Source organism: Vulpes lagopus, chromosome 12, assembly GCF_018345385.1.
Source record: "Vulpes lagopus strain Blue_001 chromosome 12, ASM1834538v1, whole genome shotgun sequence".
Lineage (NCBI taxonomy): Eukaryota > Metazoa > Chordata > Mammalia > Carnivora > Canidae > Vulpes > Vulpes lagopus.
Genome location: NC_054835.1, coordinates 17,798,598 through 17,820,379, shown reverse-complemented (window position 1 = coordinate 17,820,379; position 21,782 = coordinate 17,798,598). Strand labels below are relative to the sequence as shown.

Genomic DNA, 21,782 nt, shown 5'->3' with positions numbered 1-21,782 from the left:
GGAGTCTGCTTGGGATTCTCTCTCCCTCTCCCTCTGCACCTCCCTCTCGTGCTCTCTCCCTCTTTCTCTAGGGCAAATAAATTTTTTAAAAAATTTTTTATTTTATTCTATTATTTTAAGATTTTATTTATTTATTCATGAGAGACAGAGAGAGAGAGAGAGGCAGGTGGACACATAGGCAGAGGGAGAAGCAGGCTCCATGCAGGGAGCCCAATGCAGAACTCGATCCGGGGACAGTGGGATCACGCCCTGAGCCAAAGGCAGATGCACAACCGCTGAGCCACCCAGGCGTCCCAATAATTTTTTTTTAAGATTTTATTTATTTATTTGAGAGAGAGAGCACAGGCAGGGAAGGAATCGAGGGAGAGAGAGAAGCAGACTCCTCACTGAGCAGGGAGCCTGATGTGGGGCTAGATCCTGGGACTCCAGAATCATGACCCTAACCAAAGGCAAATGTTAACCAGCTGAGCCACCCAAGCTCCCCAAATAAATAAATCTTTAAAAACAAACAAACAGAAAAACCAAAACCAACAACAACCGTTCTTAACTAGTAGAGTGTATAAAAAAGTAAAAACAGAAAAACCCAGGCAACTGCCCAGATTTGGCCAGCAGGCTGTTTGCTGGTCCCTAAACAGAAAAACCCAGGCAACTGCCCAGATTTGGCCAGCAGGCTGTTTGCTGGCCCCTATGCTATAGTTATTTCTATTGGAGAGAAAGTATTCAGAGTGATCATATTCTAGATTTTTCTTAAGAAAAATGTGGTTTTTAAGGCATCCTCCAGAGAGCTCATGATAGTTTTATCTTCCTAATGCCATCAGTGATTACTAGGCCTTCCTTTTCAGAGATGTTTACTCCAAGGCATGAGAGAGAAAGAACAATTGTGTATCCTACAAAAGAGAATAGTCTGTCTTTTCTCACCTCCTGTTTTCCGTAAGGTAAGGGATAGATAACTCACAGTATATTTTCTTTCTCTCTTTCAGCTACGTTTGGATGAAGCACAGGAAGCAGAGTGCCAGGTTTTGAAGATGCAGCTGCAGCAGGAACTGGAGCTGTTGAATGCATATCAGAGCAAAATCAAGATGCAAGCCGAGGCACAACATGATCGAGAGCTTCGAGAACTTGAACAGAGGGTCTCTCTCCGCAGGGCACTCTTAGAACAAAAGGTATAAGTAATACAAGGAAGGTAATTGTGCTAGTGTTTGCTTTCAGCAGAAGCATTTTATAAATATTTTTTCATATTGATTGGTGGCATTAGATTGTTTTCACAATACTATGCTTCCTTAATTCTAGTTTTGGTAGTGTTTTTCTTTTTCTTTAAAATTATTGATTCAGTAATGAACCTTATAATTATTGAGTACTAAACATCAAGGGGAAATATAAGTAGTAATTGCTAGAGGAAGGAATATGGAATTATATGAATTGGGAGAGAGTAGCTCTAGCATTGTGATTCTCACTTATTTTATGTACCTCACTCTAGGGAGATTGGAGAAAAACTTGGATAGTAAAGAAAAAGAATGTTAGTAATTGCCTTATTTATATTTACTTATTCTTTGTCAGATATATTAAAGAATCGAACTAGAATCTCCAAATTCATTTGATCCTTTAAGATAGTAAAATTGTGTGTGTGAGTATGAGTGTGTTTGGGGGGAAAGAATGATGGGCAGAAGATTTTTAAGACATTAAAGAGGACACTATTTGTTGTTAGAAGCATAGTTGATCCTTGAACAATGTGGGGGTTAGGGGCTGTAACAACCTGTCCGGTTGAAATTTGCATTAACTTTTCTTCATGTATAAAAGTGACCAGAAGCCTTACAAATAACATAGTCAACTAACACATATTTTGTATGTGTTACATACACATACACACAGCCACCTTGGGTGGCTCAGTTGATGTATTGTATGTATTTTGATGTATTACATACTGTCTTACAATATAGTAAGCTAGAGAAGAGAAAATACATTTACAGTATTATACTGTATTGGAAAAAAATCATATGTAAGGAGAAACATGTAGTTCAAACTCATGCTGTCCAAGGGTCAACTGTAGTAGAATATTCAGGATTCAAAGCTATGTTTAAGAATTCCTGAGCTAGGGATCCCTGGGTGGCGCAGCGGTTTGGCGCCTGCCTTTAGCCCAGGGTGCGATCCTGGAGACCCGGGATCGAATCCCACGTCGGGCTCCCAGTGCATGGAGCCTGCTTCTCCCTCCTCCTGTGTCTCTGCCTCTCTCTCTCTCTCTCTCTCTCTCTCTCTCTATCTCTATCATAAATAAATAAATAAATCTTTAAAAAAATAGGCCCCAAACCGAGGGGGGGGGGGGGGGTTTGGGGGGGAAAGGGGGGGGGAAAGGGGGGGGGGGGAAGGGGGGGGAAAAAAAAAAAATTTTTTTTTTTTTAAGGTTTTTTTTTTTGGGGGGGGGGGGGGGGGGGGGGTGGGGGGGGGGGTTGGGGGGGGGGGGTGGGGGACAGGGGATCACGCCCTGAGCCAAAGGCAATGCACAACCGCTGAGCCACCCAGGCGTCCCAATAATTTTTTTTTAAGATTTTATTTTTTTATTTGAGAGAGAGAGCACAGGCGGGGAAAGGGGAACCCCGAGGGGGGAAGGGGAAAAACGGACTCCTCACTGAGCGGGGAGCCTGAGGGGGGCTAGACCCCTGGGACTCCAAATCAGACCCAAAACCAAAGGCAAAGGGTTAAAACCAGCTGAGCCACCAAGCCCCCCAAAAAATAAAAAAAATCTTTAAAAACAAACAAACAAAAAAACCCAAAAAACCAAAAACCAACCGTTCTTAACTAGTAGAGTGTATAAAAAAGTAAAAACAGAAAAACCCAGGCAACTGCCCAGATTTGGCCAGCAGGCTGTTTGCTGGTCCCTAAACAGAAAAACCCAGGCAACTGCCCAGATTTGGCCAGCAGGCTGTTTGCTGGCCCCTATGCTATAGTTATTTCTATTGGAGAGAAAGTATTCAGAGTGATCATATTCTAGATTTTTCTTAAGAAAAATGTGGTTTTTAAGGCATCCTCCAGAGAGCTCATGATAGTTTTATCTTCCTAATGCCATCAGTGATTACTAGGCCTTCCTTTTCAGAGATGTTTACTCCAAGGCATGAGAGAGAAAGAACAATTGTGTATCCTACAAAAGAGAATAGTCTGTCTTTTCTCACCTCCTGTTTTCCGTAAGGTAAGGGATAGATAACTCACAGTATATTTTCTTTCTCTCTTTCAGCTACGTTTGGATGAAGCACAGGAAGCAGAGTGCCAGGTTTTGAAGATGCAGCTGCAGCAGGAACTGGAGCTGTTGAATGCATATCAGAGCAAAATCAAGATGCAAGCCGAGGCACAACATGATCGAGAGCTTCGAGAACTTGAACAGAGGGTCTCTCTCCGCAGGGCACTCTTAGAACAAAAGGTATAAGTAATACAAGGAAGGTAATTGTGCTAGTGTTTGCTTTCAGCAGAAGCATTTTATAAATATTTTTTCATATTGATTGGTGGCATTAGATTGTTTTCACAATACTATGCTTCCTTAATTCTAGTTTTGGTAGTGTTTTTCTTTTTCTTTAAAATTATTGATTCAGTAATGAACCTTATAATTATTGAGTACTAAACATCAAGGGGAAATATAAGTAGTAATTGCTAGAGGAAGGAATATGGAATTATATGAATTGGGAGAGAGTAGCTCTAGCATTGTGATTCTCACTTATTTTATGTACCTCACTCTAGGGAGATTGGAGAAAAACTTGGATAGTAAAGAAAAAGAATGTTAGTAATTGCCTTATTTATATTTACTTATTCTTTGTCAGATATATTAAAGAATCGAACTAGAATCTCCAAATTCATTTGATCCTTTAAGATAGTAAAATTGTGTGTGTGAGTATGAGTGTGTTTGGGGGGAAAGAATGATGGGCAGAAGATTTTTAAGACATTAAAGAGGACACTATTTGTTGTTAGAAGCATAGTTGATCCTTGAACAATGTGGGGGTTAGGGGCTGTAACAACCTGTCCGGTTGAAATTTGCATTAACTTTTCTTCATGTATAAAAGTGACCAGAAGCCTTACAAATAACATAGTCAACTAACACATATTTTGTATGTGTTACATACACATACACACAGCCACCTTGGGTGGCTCAGTTGATGTATTGTATGTATTTTGATGTATTACATACTGTCTTACAATATAGTAAGCTAGAGAAGAGAAAATACATTTACAGTATTATACTGTATTGGAAAAAAATCATATGTAAGGAGAAACATGTAGTTCAAACTCATGCTGTCCAAGGGTCAACTGTAGTAGAATATTCAGGATTCAAAGCTATGTTTAAGAATTCCTGAGCTAGGGATCCCTGGGTGGCGCAGCGGTTTGGCGCCTGCCTTTAGCCCAGGGTGCGATCCTGGAGACCCGGGATCGAATCCCACGTCGGGCTCCCAGTGCATGGAGCCTGCTTCTCCCTCCTCCTGTGTCTCTGCCTCTCTCTCTCTCTCTCTCTCTCTCTCTCTCTATCTCTATCATAAATAAATAAATAAATCTTTAAAAAAATAATAATTCCTGAGCAAAAAAAAAGAATTCCTGAGCCATGGTTCCCAATAGCTGGTATTGTCTTAGGTCCATTGTAAGTGAATATTTGCCTAATAGTCTTGCCTAATGAAAGTTGTCATTGTTTCTGGATAAAAATACAGTGTCTTCTCATATTAAAAAAATTCACTTAACTAAGATGTTACTATTTCCCAGGACAGCTGTCTATTATTACTCTAGCTTCTTTGAGAGTTCTTTGGCTCTAAAAATTATCTCCGTCATGTTTCTCATTCAAGGTGAGAAAGATACATAAAAATTTTTTTTAATCTAGTTTTTTCAGATTTTATAAATCTGATTCCAATTTGAACATTTAAAATTCAGTCCGAAGTTCTGCCTCTTATGCTTCAAAATTATCTAAAAGGATAACCTATAATATTTTAGAAATAATATCGGGAGAAATATTGGTACTATTAAAATGTATTTGTATTTTTAGCTCCATCTAGTGGTTCAGAATTTAAACAGTGCTAATTAGTATCTTAGGTACAGTCTTTTTTCAATATATGAACCAAAGTGTACATGTTCTACAAAGCCTGTTTAAAACTGATACCCACTGGAGAAGGTACAGTGGTACTCTCATACACTGTAAATGCATTTTGAAAAGCAATTTGAATGTATATATTGAGCTTTGAATTGTTAAGCATTTGAGACTTTTAGAATTTAGCCTAAGGAAATCCAAAATACAGGGAAAATTATGCATAGAAATGGTCATTATAACATTTTATAATGGTTTAAAATATCTAACCATTTAGGTTACTGGAGGGGAAGTGGGCAGGTCAGTGGGGGAAATGGGTTAAATGAGTGATGAGGATTAAGTGCACTTGTGATATATCCGGTGTTGTATATATATAAGTGATGAATCACTAAATTCTACACCTAAAACTAATATTACACTCTATGTTAACTAACTGGAATTTTTTTTTTTTCTAACTGGAATTTAAATAAAAGCTTGGGGAAAAAAATCACCTAACCATCTAAATAGAGATATAATTAAGTAATTATGGCTAAGCCAATGAAATCTTGCTCAGCCATTTAAATGATGGCTACAAAGACAGTATTAATATGGGGAAATGCTTATGATGTATTGAATGAAATCAAAAAGACAAATTACACTTATAGTGAATTGAAAGAATGTTAGTGGCTATTTAATACAGTAGATTTGTTCTTTTTTCTACTTTACTTTTTTAAATATTACTTTGGATAATGGAAAATACTAACAATTATTTAGTATTAAAAATAATTTTAAAAACAATAGGATGATAATCTGTAGTGCTTTGAGTTGCTGCTTGTTTTTTAGGGCTAATGGTTACATTTCAAATGAAGGGCATGACTGTAGAGCAGTTTGGATCAGTTGGCAACTGCCAAATCCATGTACCCTCCCTATAAAAACTTTGAAAAGTTTTAACAGCTATTTTTCTGTACCTTGTATTTACTGGTTGTACAGAAAGGAAGCAGCCGTCTGAAAATACAAATGGAATCTGAGTGAACATTAGTTGTTTATAGATGAATAATAATTCTGTTTAAAAAAATTGTTTTCAGGGGCAGCCCAGGTGGCTCAGCGGTTTAGTGCCGCCTTCCGCCCAGGGTCTGATCCTGGAGATCCAGGATCGAGTCCTATATCAGGCTCCCTGCATGGAGCCTGGTTCTCCCTCTGCCTGTGTCTCTGCCTCTCTCTCTCTCCCTCTCTGTGTCTCTCATAAATAAATAAATAAAATCTTTAAAAAAAAATAAAAATTAAAGAAAAATGTTAAATCCCATGTGAATTTTATACATGCATGAGAAGTGGCAGTATCTCCAAAGTATAAGTGGGCTTTTTTTTTTTATTATTTCATTTAGTTTTCTCTCAGTATTTTACAGCATCAATAACATGGTTGGTAGTTTTTAAGTAAGAATTGGCAATTTTTAGGACCTTTCTTTGTGGAACTGAAAATATTTATACAAAAATACCGCATTTGATTTCAAAGGAAATTGGCTGGAAGATCCTCTCAAAAGTCTTAATTACAGTAACTCTTATCAACCCAGTGAAGCCACTTTTCTAATTTACAAAAACTAAGTCACAGGTTTTGTTTGTTTATTTATAATTTTAATTTTTTAAAGTCACAGGTTTTAAAAGAATAGGAATTAATGTAGTCCATCATAAATCTTAGTTTCATTTTTATATTATTGAAAAATGTTCTGAGTTTCTTAAATGACAATACTAATCAGCAAACAAAACTGAAAGCATACTACATAAAAGGTTGATAAACATTAGTGTTTAATATTTTTGTCACGAGTTTCCTTCAGACAATATGCAAGACATTCAGATCAGTTATATACTCAGCACATTCCCATCATTAATTAGATCCCTTGAATTAAATGCTTTTAGTAAGTGGATTTTTTAAGTTTTACATTAAAAATAGTTAAAAGATAAATTTGAAGTTCTTTGAATCCTTAGAGATATGTAAATTCTTTTTATATGGATTTATAGGATTTTATATGTGATTATTAAAAGTGGACATTTATTTTATTAAATACACAATCATTTTTCTTAAAACTTGATAAGTTTAAGGCACTTGGCTGGCTTAGTCATGAGAACATGTGCCTCTTGATCACATGGTTGTGAGTTTGAGCTCCATATTGGGTAAAATAAAAATCTTGGGATCCCTGGGTGGCGCAGCGGTTTGGCGCCTGCCTTTGGCCCAGGGCGCGATCCTGGCTACCGGGATCGAATCCCACGTCGGGCTCCCGGTGCATGGAGCCTGCTTCTCCCTCTGCCTGTGTCTCTGCCTCTCTCTCTCTCTCTGTGTGTGACTATCATAAATAAATAAAAATTAAAAATAAAAAAAATAAAAAAATAAAAATCTTTACAGAAAAAAAAGCTTGACAAGTTTAGAAAAGCATAAATAGAAATTAAAATGTCTGTAGTCAGGGGAGCCCCGGTGGTACAGCAGTTTAGCGCCACCTGCAGCCCAGGGCCTGGTCCTGGAGACCTGGGATCGAGTCCCACATCAGGCTCCTGCATGGAGCCTGCTTCTCTCTCCTGTGTCTCTGCCTCTCTCTCTCTCTCTATCATAATTAATTAATTAATTAATTAATTAAATATTTTTTAAAAAAATGTCTGTAGTCCCAGCACTCAGAAATCACCACAGTTAACAATTTTGATGTCTTTCCCTCAAAAGCACTCTTGTCTAATCTTAAGTTCTTCAGCCTTCACATAAAATGCTCACTCTAAAACTTTGTAACACTTTAGTACCTAGAAAATTCAATAATTTCTTTTTTTTTTAAGATTTTATTTATTTATTCATGAGAGACAGAGGTCGGGGGCAGAGACACAGGCAGAAGGAGAACCAGGTTCCATACAGGGAGATCAGTGTGGAACTCGATCCCAGATCCCATGAGCACACCCTGAACCAAAGGCAGACTCTCAACCACTGAGCCACCCAGGCACCCCCTTTCAATAATTTTCAAACTCTCCTTACTGGAATCTGTTCTGGCCAAAATACTTATCATTTTCCCATGTCTTTGCACATGTTCCCTTGGCTGAAAATATTTTTTCCTTCCCTTTCTCTTCCTGGTAAACTTGTATTCTTCCTTCACAATCCAGTCTCTGCCACCTCCTCTGGGAATACTTTATTTACACTTATCTTTCTCCCTTATAGAGTCAATCACTCCATCTCTTTTTATTTCTGCTATACCTTGTAAATCTGTTATTATGTCTTACCACATTCGATTAGGACTTTTTATTTGCATGTGTCTCCTCTGCGAAACTTCATATTTTTTTTAAAAAATTGGAACTTCTGAAAACTTGATACATAAAAACTAAACTCATTTGTTGAGTTCGATTTCTGCAGAGAGCAATAAGTATTGGTTTAAATCCTCAACAACCTTGATAACTGATTTAATGCTCCTTTTAAAATTATTTCTTATTTTTAAAAAACTTTTTATCATGGAAGTTTTTTTAAGATTTTATTTATTTATTCATGAGAGACCCAGAGAGAGAGAGAGAGAGAGAGGCAGAGGGAGAAGAAGGCTCCCCATAGGGAGCCTCATGTGGGACTCAATCCCAGGACCCTGGAATCAGACCCGAGCCAAAGGAAGACACTCAACCACTGAGCCACCCAGGTGCCCCGATCATGGAAATTTTCAAACGTATACAGAAGTAGGAGGCATTAGTACAGTGCAACCCCCAAGTCCTTAACCACCCAGCTTCAATAGTTACCAATATTTTGCTAAATTTTTCTTATCTATCCCCCTGCTCCACACATAAAACTTTGTGGTAGAGGCAGGAGGTGAGGAAGAAATTTCAGCATACCACCATTTGATTCCAAAAATGTCTTAAGTTGGTTTATTTGGATTGGTTAAGTCCAGATATTACATTTAGCTAATTATCTTTTAAGTTTTTTAGTCTAACTGATCCCTGTCCACCTTTTTTTTTTTTTTTTAATTGGGGATTGGATCATTTGTTCCGTAGGAATTCTCACTTATGGATTTGGCTTATTTCATCTTCATAGTGTCATTTAATGTAGTCCTCTCTTCTTTATTTCATATTTCCTGTAAACTGGTAATTAGGTCCAGAGGCATGATTATATTTAGATTAAACTTTTTCTTTAAAAAATTTTGCAGGGAATTGTCTTAAGGGTTATAGTGTACTTCCTGTTGCATCACATCAAGAGATACATAATGTCTAACTATGCCACCTTTAAGAGATTTTTTTTTTTAAGATTTTATTTATTTATTCATGAGAGACACACACACAGAGAGAGAGGTAGAGACACAGGCAGAGGGAGAAACAGGCTCCATGCAGGGAGCCCGACATGGGACTTGATCCCGGATCGCTAGGATCAGGCCCTGGGCTGAAGGCGGCGCTAAACCTCTGAGCCACTGGGGCTGCCCTTTAAGTGATATTAATATTGATCAGGGTGTTCAGGTTTTGTCAGCATGATCATTCATAAAATCCTCCAACTTGTGGATGCCTGGGTGGCTCAGTGGTTGAGTGTTGCCTTCGACTCAGGGCATGATCCCAGGATCTGGGATTGAGTCCCACATGGGGCTCCTTGAAAGGAGCCTGCTTCTCCCTCTGCCTATGTCTCTGCCTCTCTCTTGTCTCTCATGAATAAATAAAATCTTTTTTAAAAAAATCCCCAACTTTTTTCATAGTCTATTGACTTTATGTATTTTTAATATTTAAAAAATTTTATATACAATCAGCTGTATTTATTTGTAATACTTTCAGTTTTCCAGAACTGATTATCATGGCTACTCAACTATGAATTTTTAGCTATATAAAATCTCCTAACTTTTCAATGAAAACTTTTTAGTTTTTTTGTTTGCTTTCACTTAAAGTTTTGGTCTATCTGGAATGTAGTGTAGGATGGGATTCTATTCCCATTTCCTTCCAGATGTTGGCCAAATGTTCTTGTGCTGTTTGTTTCTCCCATTAAACTAATTACTGCTTTTGTCTTGCTGCCTACAAAGAGGTGTCTGGGTGGCTCAGTCCATTGTTTCCCTTCAGTTCAGGTCATTATTTCAAAGTCCTGGGACTGAGCCCCACATCAGCCTCCCTGGTCAGCAGGGATTCTTCTCTGTCTCCCCCTGCCTACCACTCCCCTACTAATTTTCTCTCTCTCTCAAATAAACAAGTCAAATCATAAATAAATGCAAGCCTACAAACTGAGATCTTCATTCTGTTTCACTAAGTATTTTGCACCAGTACCGTATTTATTTTAAGATTGATTTATTTCTGAGAGAGAGAAAGAGAGCAAGCACAAGCAGTAGGAGCAGAGGGAGAAAGAATCCCAAGCAGACTCTGCACTGAGTGCAGAGCCCAGTGTGGGACTGGATCTTATGACCCTAAGACCACAACCTGAGCCAAAGCCAAGAGTCAGATGCTCAACCAACTGAGCCACCCAGGTGTCCTTTATATTTATTATATTAGAGTGACATTTTGGGATATCTGATAAGGCTAGTTTCCCCCTACACCTTTTCTTTCTCATTTAACTTTAATGGATTTAGTAGCTATTGATCATAATTGCCTTGATTTATTATTTAAATAGAAGTACTACCTTTGTTTTTTGTTTTTTTAAGTAGGCTCCATGCCCAATATGGTGCTTGAACTCAAGACCCTGAGATCAGGAGTCACGTGATGTACCGACTGAGCCAGCCAGGTGCTTTTAAGAACTTGATTTTAGGGGTGTCAGGTTGGGTCAGTCAGTACAGCATGTGACTCTTTTTTTTTTTAAGATTTTATTTATTTATTCATGAGATACAGAGAGAGAGAGAGAGAGGCAGAGACACAGTCAGAGGGAGAAGCAGGCTCCATACAGGAAGCCTGATGTGGAACTCGATCCCGGGACTCCAGGATCACACCCTGGTCTGAAGGCAGGTGCTGAACCGCTGAGCCATCCAGGGATCCCCCTACAGCATGTGACTCTTAATCTCAGGGTCACAAGTTCAAGCCCCATGTTGGGCATGGAGCCTATTTAAAAAAAAACAAACAACAACAACTTGATTTTAACCTGAAACTAATGTAACCCCAACTATCTGCAAATGAAAAATAATAAATATTTTTCATATTTATTTTTCATATTTATTTATTAAATAAAAAACAAACATCTTTAATTTTTAAAAAGAACTTGATCTTAGGATAAATAAATAAATGAACAGATTAATTAAATTAAAAGAACTTACACATTTTTTTAAAAAGATTTTATTTATTTGAGAGAGCGAGTGAGCACAAGTGGAGGTGAGGGGCAGAGGGAGATGGAGATAGAGATGCAGACATCCTGCTGATCAGGGAGCCCACTGTGGGGCTGGATCCTGTGATCATGAACTGAGCTGAAGGCAGATGTTTAACCAACTGAGGTACCCCTGATCTTACACATTTTAAAAATATAAATTATGTACAATTTCTACAGTACATCTCTTTAAATTTTTTCATACAATTTTTTAGTTTTTATTTATTTATTTATTTATTTATTTATTTATTTTTGTTTTTATTTATTTTTAAGTAAAAATAAAATACATTGGAAAAAAATAAAACATAAGGCTGGAACTCATGACCCTGAAATCAAGAGTCACACACTCTTCAGGGGCACCTGGATGGCTCAGTCAGTTAAGTGTTGGATGTCGGACTCTTTATTTCAGCTCAGGTCATGATCTCAGGGTTGTGCGATTGAGCCCTGTGCTGGGTGTAGAGTCTGCTTAAGATTCTGTGTGCCTCTCTTTCTCTCTCTTTCTCTCTCTTTCTCTCTCTGTCTCTCCCTCCCTCCCCGCTCCCCCCCTCCTTCTCCCTCTGTCTCATCTTAAAAATAAAAACAACTGGGACACCTGGGTGGCTCAGTGGTTGAGTGTCTGCCTTCAGCCCAGGGTGTGATCCTGGTGTCCCGGGATCAAGTCCAGCATTGAGTTCTCTGCATGGAGCCTGCTTCTCCTTCTGCCTGTGTCTCTGCATCTCTCTTTGTGTCTCTCATGAATAAATGAATAAAATCTTAAAAAAAAAAACAAAAAAAGTTGGCATGCTCTTTAGACTGAACCAGCCAGACTCCCCACATCTCTTGAGTTTTTAAATGTGTCCATAAAGTAGCCAGAGTGAACTTTTTTATGAGTTCACTTCAAAGCTCAGTAATTATTGCTTCCTAGTTTATAGATTATAAAAAATAAATCAACTTTCTTTTTGCTTCCTTCTCCCAACCTCAAACAGATTGAAGAAGAGATGTTGGCTTTGCAGAATGAACGCACAGAACGAATACGAAGCCTGCTGGAGCGTCAAGCCAGAGAAATTGAAGCTTTTGACTCTGAAAGCATGAGACTAGGTTTTAGTAACATGGTCCTTTCCAATCTCTCCCCTGAGGCATTTAGCCACAGCTACCCGGGAGCTTCTGGTTGGTCTCACAATCCTACTGGAGGTCCAGGACCTCACTGGGGTCATCCCATGGGTGGCCCACCACAAGCTTGGGGCCATCCAATGCAAGGTGGACCCCAGCCATGGGGTCACCCTTCAGGGCCAATGCAGGGGGTACCCCGAGGTAGCAGTATGGGAGTCCGCAATAGCCCTCAGGCTCTGAGGCGGACAGCTTCTGGGGGACGGACAGAGCAGGGCATGAGCAGAAGCACGAGTGTCACTTCACAAATATCCAATGGGTCACACATGTCTTATACATAACTTAATAATTGAGAGTGGCAATTCCGCTGGAGCTGTCTGCCAAAAGAAACTGCCTACAGACATCATCACAGAAGCCTCCTCACTTGGGTACTACAGTGTGGGAGCTGAGTGCATATGGTATATTTCATTCATTTTTGTAAAGCATTCTGGTTTGTGTTTACTAATTGGGATGTTATAGTATTTGGCTGCCGGGTTTTGTTTTGTTTTTTAACTTTTGGAAAAATTTTGAAAAGGGGGAATTAATGTGTGTATGTAAAAAGAAATCAGCTAGATTGGGGGTATTTTCTGAACACCCCCACTTGAACACTGCAAAAATGGAATGTAGCATGGTGGCTTGAGTCATCACTTTGGGGCAACCATATCCTAAGAAATTTGTGACAGGATCTGAAGTGTTTCTCCATACCCCAAATTCTTAGGAGCCACTCACAGCAGGCAGCATGTGCTGAAACAAGTGATTATGGAAACACACCTGTATCCCCCTCACCACTGTATTTTCTTTATTAAATTGGTCTGACTTCTCAGCCTCATTTGGAGTAAAAAAGTGGAAATCCATGAACACTAAAGGGTTGCATTGACTTTTTCAGAGAGTAGAAAAAACTTAGTTCTTTTTCTGAGTGGCTGCATAGGTTTGTCAGTTTTTGTTTTTGTTTTCGTTTTGTCCGTTCAATTGTGCCTTCTTTGTGGCATGGTGAGATGGAGGTGCTTCAGGAGATAATGAGTTGTGTGGGAATTGCATCAACAGACCTGTGAGCCTTCAAAGGGGAGGCCAGAGGGTGAGAGAGGCCCCTGAAAGTTCATGTGGTGGGTATGTTCAGCAGCAGAGTGAGGAGATGAAGCCTATATATCCTAACGTTTTGTTGCTTAAACTGTGATATCTCATCCTAGCTAAGCTCTGTAACTCCCAAAACCCCCAACAGTACTTCTACTTTGTACAAAAACAAAGACATATAGCCAATACATGTCAAATGCCAGAGGCATTTGAATTATGCCATGTTTGCAAACTGCCATCCATTGAAATTCTCATCACACTACAAAGACATAATTTGATTACCACCACCACCCCCACCCCGGTTGGCTTGTGAGATTTCCTGTTTACAAGTAGAATAGCCAATTATTTAAATGTGTAGTTGCCATAGTGAACCAGGAGTCACTGAGCCAATGACTTTACCAGCTGCTGACTAATCCTCATCACCACTGTAGATTTTGCTGCATGTGCAGGTCCTTTTTTTTTTTTTTTTTTTTCCTGGCTGTTTTTGTTGCTGCAATACTTTACAAACTTCTAGTTCCTTGAGACTTAGTGACTGTTTGGCATCATGTTAACATCACACAATAGGAAACACCACTTCCAGAAGTCTCTAGCCTCAGTGCTAAAGTACTACTGAAAAGGAACTAGCAAGTTTGACAAATTAAAATTAAAAAAAAAAAAAAGTAAAATAAGTTATAGTGGTCAGGGAATCTCTTTAACGAAAGCTAACTTTTTTTCCAGAGGGGCATATTTTGTTTGGTTTTGTGTTGTTTTGCAATGAAGGATCAACCCAATGCTAAAAGTCAGATGTTACTTGGTATTCCACAGCCAGTGTGGAAATTGAATTGAAGGTAGGTAAGAAGCTATGAGTATGACTTGAAGGAAAAACATGTCCTGTCCAGTGACAGATCAGAGTTTCTTACAAGTTATTGCCTGCCACCCACCTTGTCTTGAAGAACCCTTGCTGCTAACTCTGGGTCCTGCTTTTTATGTGGTCAGAGGGCTCCAAGTTAGAATTTTCTAGATCCTTCTCAATGATACTCTTCACCTAGACCTGACTAATGACCAAACAGTAATCTATCACTGTCGAAATCTTTGTCTCAACCAAATGTAAGTCTTCTCTAGATATGTCAGCCTAATCTCCATGAATCCTCCCCTTTAGGAGTTTTGCATTCATTTAAAGGTAACTGGGGAAAAAATTAATAATGAAATGTAAATCTTTTTAAAACCAAGATAAAAGTACAATTCACACTCAGTTTTAGTGTTCAGGTAGTGTTCAGGTAGCACTCTAATACATTGTACTTTTCACTGTGCTTAAGATCACCAGTTTTTAGGTGAACATAACATGCACTTCTAATGAAAGGGGCTTTTAATTTTCTCAATATCTTTTTTGCATTAAAATACACAGTATTTCAAACATTGAAAAATGTACCTGTTTGGAGGAAAATGATAGGAAAGGTCTTTAGAATTAAGTGTCCAAAAATGTTATGGAATTTGATACCTTTTTAAAAAACTATTATTCAGTTTGGCCCATCTGTACTACTGGAGGGGTGGAATAGGGATGCAGATGAGTTTCACATGCAAAACACTTTAAAATCCAAAATACTACCAGTGATACATGTTAAAGTCTACTTGTAGACTTAAATTAGTCGAGTTACTCAGTTCATATACTTGTAAAATTGTGATTGAATACTGACTCCAAATGTCTATCCAGTAGGGCTTTGTATCTGATTTAATTGTGTGGCAACCAGTTTTACTTGTAGGTCATGACTATACCTGGATTATTCAATTAAGTTAATTTTAATTAAAATATTTATAGTTTGCAGAAATAATTCCAATTAATTGGTTTGTGTGTGTTTGTAAGATCTAACTTCTGAAGAATCTCATACATGGTAGGAATCATCAAAGAGTAATGCTTGTAGCAGAAAAATTTGAAAGGTTTTGAAAGATTCTAAAAAAGCAGGCACTTTCTGAATCAGTATACAAATGTCAGCATTTGATCAGATTAATACTACCTCCTCCCCACTGTTGGTATTCACTTGGTATATATGTATTTAAGAAAAAAGTATGGGAAACTTGTCCAGCATATCAGAAAGGGTTCCCTTCCTTTTGCACATACCTTTTCTCTTCTTATTAACATCATTCTAATCCTAGATTATAGTATCTGAAAGTATTTTCATCAATATAATGTTAGCTGTAAAATGTGTTTATATTATTTTTATTTAGAGCTTCCATTCCTTTTAGTCATTTCTGTGCCTAGAAATGAATAGCCCTGCATTTGAACCACCCCATATGTATGATATCCTTGGTACGCAGGGCCAAGGATTTATTGGTGAGTTGATCTTTTTAGCATAGTCATGATTTTCAGTTGCCTAGACATCAGGTAAAGACCATTCAGTACACTAAAATGTCCTTGACACTCCCTCCTATTTTCCTCACCCCCTATCCAAAAATTGAAAACTCTATGAGTATCTTTTTCAGACCATAAGGCAGACTTTAGTAACTTTCGACTTCTTTAAGTACTAAATGTCTGGCATTTTAAACTTTTATAGAATACATTGTGTTGGACACTGGAATAATACTGTTTATTTTCACCTGTGAAAAATATTGTACTTGAAACACCTCCTTTACATTTCTCCATGTGTGCCATTCACTAGTGGAAATAAATTGTATTATACCATGATCTACTGGCTTTTTAAAACTGTGTTAAATATGCACATTTTGGTATAGCTATTATCATTTGTATGTATATATTGTATATACATATGAGTGTCTATATGTGTGTATAGATAGGTGGATGTAACTCATACTGTACATTTCCATCAGGGCGCTTAAGGTTCTGTTATTGTGTTTGTTATTTCAGTCCTCAGTTAAGGCAAGAATGCATGTGTTTCTTCAGAATGAGTTGCTGGGTTAATATGAGAAGGTGGTCATTAGATGCAATCTTTTCTGTTTTACTCCCTTAGCACTTATGTGGGTAGAAAGAAAGTAAATTTGGAACCATAAGTTGCAATGCAGTAAAATATTGCTGGAAGAGGAGCCAGTCAGTGTTTCTATGAGTTTGTGTTGTGATGCAGTAAAAGATAAGTGATGCAGAAAGAAATGAACTGTGGAAATCCAAAACACTGGTGGTGATTCCTCTGCAAAGACGATGAAAAGAACCAGGAAGTCACACAGTCTCCACGTGCGCAATCTAAATGTGTTTCTTAGGAGTGATGCCATTGATCCTCTTAACTCTTGTTACTCGATTAATAATAATACTTATAAATTTTCCTAAGGACCGAAACAGCCAAGAAAGGAATTACTGCTAAAGCATCTAAGGTTCTCCTAAACTATGAGATCAACAGGAAATGGCCACTGGGAGAGAAGGATATGGTATTGGTGTGGGGCTTTCTCCCTTGAGCTGCCTCTTCTTGCTTGCTAATAGTAAGTTCTTCGTGCACCTTCCAGCCCTTCTGAGCCACTACTATTCAAGCACAGATTTGGCCCAACACAGCAACCCTTTCCTGGGAGGTTTATATGGTCCTGCATTCTGTCCTGTGCGCACAATGTGAAGTGTTTAGTGTGTATTCAAGTCCGAAAATAATATATTTAAGGTATATAAGTGTGAATCTCCTATATAATGATGGAAGAAGAGGTTCTTGTTTCTTAGAAAACTACCATCTCTAAGGAACAAAGCCAAAACTTGGGCTGTCATCTTTGAGCTGCTTACCAACATACAGATCATTATTAAAGAGAAATGAATTCTATTTTGTTTTTCATTCATCCAACATGATCATACCCTTAACCAGGTTGTAGCATTGCCTTTGAGAAGGCATTTACTCCTAGTTAAGAACTGGAAATTTCCCATCCTCTGATTCCTTAAAGGATGAAGAGTGTGCTATATATACACTTAGCAGACTTGCCTCTTGTATGCAAGGACTACTGATTGAAGTCTATTTTGCTGTGTGTGTGGTTATGTTGTCTGCACTTTTATGAAATCACCATGATAAGCCTACATTGGAAATGATTATTCGTAAGGAAGTTTTTATTTAAACACTGTCTAGAAAAAGAAAGTGAAGCTGAGAACTCTTATGTTAATGTACATTTATATTTTCTACTGAATTCTGGGAGCCCCCTTTAAAGTCATGTTGACTAATTTTTTCCCTCATTTATAGTCAAATTTCCAAAAATTTCACTCACAAGGGAAGAGAACCCATTTGTCCTAACGATAGTCTTCAGATTCTAAGAAATATAAAGTAGTATGCACCTTATCTGCCTGTTGTGGGTTTCTTAAACTTGCACTTCCCTCCCACCCACCCAAAAATAGATATCCTTTAAAGAAAATAAAGGCAGAGAAAACTGGGGAGCCACTTACTATGTCACCATCACTGTTAACTGTTTCCCAGCAATCCTAACTTTTTGAAGTTTCAGAGATATTTTTTTGCGTGTATGTATGTGTCTGTTTGATTGTGTCGGGTTTATTTTTTTATTTTAAATATACAAGAGATTCCTCTTTAATAGAGAAAAAACTTAATCCTCTCTGAAACAGGATGCCCACTGGATATACCAACCTGGACATCTGTAGGTAGTTTGCCATGAAAAGTGGAGAGAAGAGACTTCTGAATGAATGAAAAGGGTGTCTTGATGCCCAAGGATTCCCCCCTAAGTACGGGTAATTCAGCCTGCACAGTTTGCTTTTCACTCATAGTTTTTAGCAATTATGAGTGAAAAATCATGTAATTATCTGTAAATATGTAGCTAACAAATTCACCTAGTTTCTGTATTTTTTTGTTTTTGTACTAAAGTTTATAAGTCTGTGCCAGCTAGAGAGGAGTTGCTGTCATTGCTAGTTGTGGTCCTAGCATCTAATCCTGAAACCATCCTAGGTGACATTTTTAGAATTAATGCTTACATGTTGTTAAACAGAGGAAAATGAAGCTTAATTATTGGTCAGGTTTTACATCTTTTGAAGCAAAGTCATTTTTTTTTTTTTAATGATTACATGTTTTCAATCATGAATGAGGTAGGGAGCCTCCCTCCCCCAGTGGCCATGTTTACAGATGTGTGTTTTGTCTATAAAGTGCAAGAGTTGTAATGTTTATGTAAATTATGCAGGTGATAACCTTATGGCTTGGAACTGTTTATTGGGCTCTAGCTGAATTTTCAAATGAAATGAACTATGCTAATTGCTGGCACACTGATCCCATTTCTGGAGCATTTTTCCTATTTCCAGAATTACATATGTTCTTTTGTCATTGTCCCCACTAAACCCTTCTCTGAAATGCCTTGTAGCCTGAAGTTTGAAAGTCTGGTAAACACAGATGAGGGAAATGCATTTTTAAAAATCTGTGAGTCCTCATTTTTGTGCATTCAGTACTCCTATGTTTCAGTGGCAACTCTGAGGTCAGTGGAGTTTAGAAATGAGATACCACTGTTAATGAAAAGTGTGTACTCTTTGCTTTTGCATGGCTTGGCTTAGCTTCAAAGGTGTATTAGGGCCACTTGAAAGCATGAAGACCAGTCGAGTGGGAACAGGTTTCTCTCAGTGGCACATTTTGCTTTTTCTGAGCCCTTAAATACATTGCCTCAGCATGAACATTATTGTTATTATAAATTGCACATGGTCATGGAGTGAATTATGTGATTTAAAGATGTAACTGCTTAATGTTTTCAGATTCTGGCTGGTCCATGTGACTATTTGGCACATATCAAACAAACAGTGAGGGGTTGGGTGTCCTGGAACCCTTCTAATCCCCTTTTTGTCATAGACAACTATATTTAGTTTATTAAGATGTTGGCTGCCCCTGGTATGTTGCCAGATAGCTCTTTTTTGGTACCCATTCCAAATGTGCTTCCTTGAATTTTGTAATATCAAAGAAACTACCACCCCTTCTCCCCAACAACATTTTATGTGTTACACCTTTTATTCCACATTAAATGGGAGTTGTGCCTACTTAGAGTGCCCCACCAATTAGTTACGTATATGTGTTCTATATAATCCAAGCCAGAGACACAAGGCAGAAAAATCTTAAAAAAAAAAAAAAAAATCCACTTGAGGCCAGTAATTTATCTAACAAGATACTTTACCACATTATCTTGACACTTGATATGAGCCTAATAGGAGTTGCAGGTGGTTTCTTGGGGGCAAAATCCAAGTGGTGAGGATATGTGGGGTTTCTATTAGAAGATGATTTTGTTCTTATTTGACCTTTCCTTTTATGATCCTTCTCTGCTAGTTTGGGATAGGTTAATTCTCCAAATTTATTTAGTTTTGTTTTTTATCTTTTAGAGAAATTTTTACAAAAGCAATGGTCTGATGTAAATAACATTTTAAAGTAATAGTGCACATAACTTTCCCAGACTATTCCAACCAGATAATTTGTAAATGCTTTAGAGTTTTTTAAATTAACACTTGTGTTGCTAAATCCTATTTATGTAAGTCTGCTAAAATTCTTAACCCATTTAAAACTTAAAACAGACATTTAAATAATGGATGGGTTACTCTAAGCAATCTAGCTTTCAGAAGCCCCTTGTTTCAGTATATGAAAAAGATAACCTAATGCGCATTAATGAGGTTGAAGAGACTTTGAGAAATATGTATAGTGTATATTTTAAAACAGCTTTGCTTGTATTGTGAAGATTTAAAAACAAACTTGAGATTTTTAACGTAACTATTAACACAGTTTTAACATAAGTTATCCCACTGGGTTTAAGAGCATCTTGAATGTATAATCCTTTTTGTAACCCAGGTTGGTTTCTGCTTTCACCAGTCATCCAAACATATTTATGTTTTTAGTTTTATATACTCATTTCCCTTTGTTTTCCTCAACCAGCATGATTTTTTTGCACATGTATTGTAGAAATTTTTAAAAAGAAAAGTTAATACATCGTTTTCTCTGAATTTTCTTCACTTCTCTCTTCCTTTCTACTAACTCCTTACCTTAAAGGCCATATCGCTCCATTTGCATTATTTGTGCAAATGCCAGGGTTGGTTTTTATTTTTATTTTTGCTATTTACCTAAAAAAAAAAAAAGAAAAAAAGAAAAATGCTTCAGTCAATTGCTTTTTTATTTAAAAAAGAAAAAAGAAAAGAAAAAAAGCTGTAACCTTATCATTTCTGAGTAGACCATTGAGAGATGAATGCACACCTGTAATAGCCCAAGACCAGCTTTGGTGGCTAAAGGGAATATTTTAACTAAGCAAGTTCTTTTCTAAAAGTGGTATGTATTATTCACAAATCTCTTTCAGTTATTCCCACAAGTCAGGGGTCCAGATAAAATGAGGGTTATCAGCTAACTGATATGTTATCATTGAGGTTCATCAATGAATTTGTACATTTCTAGTTCCCTTTGGTGAAGGGAAAAATGATGATTTTGCAAGACCTAGATTTTGGCTTGGTTTCTTGCCTCCTTTTTTGGCAGCCTTCATCTTCTCATCTCCCAAAGCCCTTGAGCCTGTAGGGTTTTCATGGTAGACAAAGGACTTGTGGTCTCTTAAAATGAGGACTGATATTTTGGTGAGAGATTGTGCTGAAAGTGATGTTCTGCCACTTTTACTGATGACTAACTTTAAATATACACAGTCCTCTCAATTTTCGGACCAAACAGATGCCCACAGTGGAGGCTTATCAAGAGTTGCAATGGGGAAGGAGCCTCTCCCTCACTGTCAGCACCGGCTGGTTAAGGTGACTGGACAGATGTGCATTTTCCTTTTGGTAGAAATGGTCCGCAGCACTAACTGGTAAGGCTTATTGTACAGTATATTGTCAGTATTCTTCCGGTTCAACATACCTTATAGCTCATATATAACCTGTATTAATTGTATAGATTGTGCATTTAAAGCTGTTACCAAGTTGTCAGAACATAAGAGCGAAAACAAGGTCATATGTAATATTTTGTTTGTAAGTATCCTTTGTATCATAGCAAAGGAAATGTTTAAAAAAATCAACTGTAATAAAGTAATTTTAGTACACAGAGTGTCTGCTTAGCTTTTTTAAGTAACTTTATTTCCAAAGATAAAATGTTTTTCAATTTAATGACTATTGGATAATCTCAGGCACTGGGCTGGGTGTTGGCTTTATTACAGAAATGTGTAAAATACGGGTAAGAATGAACTCACTGATGTGGACATAAACCCTTTAGTCTAATTGCCGCAAATTGTTTGCTCAGAGAATGAAGTGGCCTGTTGTATTGTGGGTGTGAGGTGATCCTACCTTAGGTTTTAATGGTTTGATGCAGGTTCTTCAGCTTTATATAGACCTGTGTTAGAGCATATATAGTTAAAACTCCCACACACGGGCATGTGAATGTATGCGGTTCTTGAACCTTGTAAAAACTTTAAAAG

General features: G+C 37.6%; 1 protein-coding gene across 2 annotated transcripts in view; it reads left to right on the top strand.

The window, feature by feature from the left end:
• TAOK1 (TAO kinase 1) overlaps window positions 1-21,410 on the top strand; it is a 164,516-nt gene extending 143,106 nt beyond the window's left edge. For both annotated transcript variants that reach the window (XM_041724224.1, XM_041724223.1), the window contains 2 exons: window positions 981-1,163; window positions 12,251-21,410. In XM_041724224.1, the coding sequence (XP_041580158.1) occupies window positions 981-1,163; window positions 12,251-12,712 (645 nt within the window). In that variant the 3' untranslated portion in view covers window positions 12,713-21,410. The remainder of the gene's footprint in view (window positions 1-980; window positions 1,164-12,250) is intronic.
• Window positions 21,411-21,782: the final 372 nt, after the last annotated feature.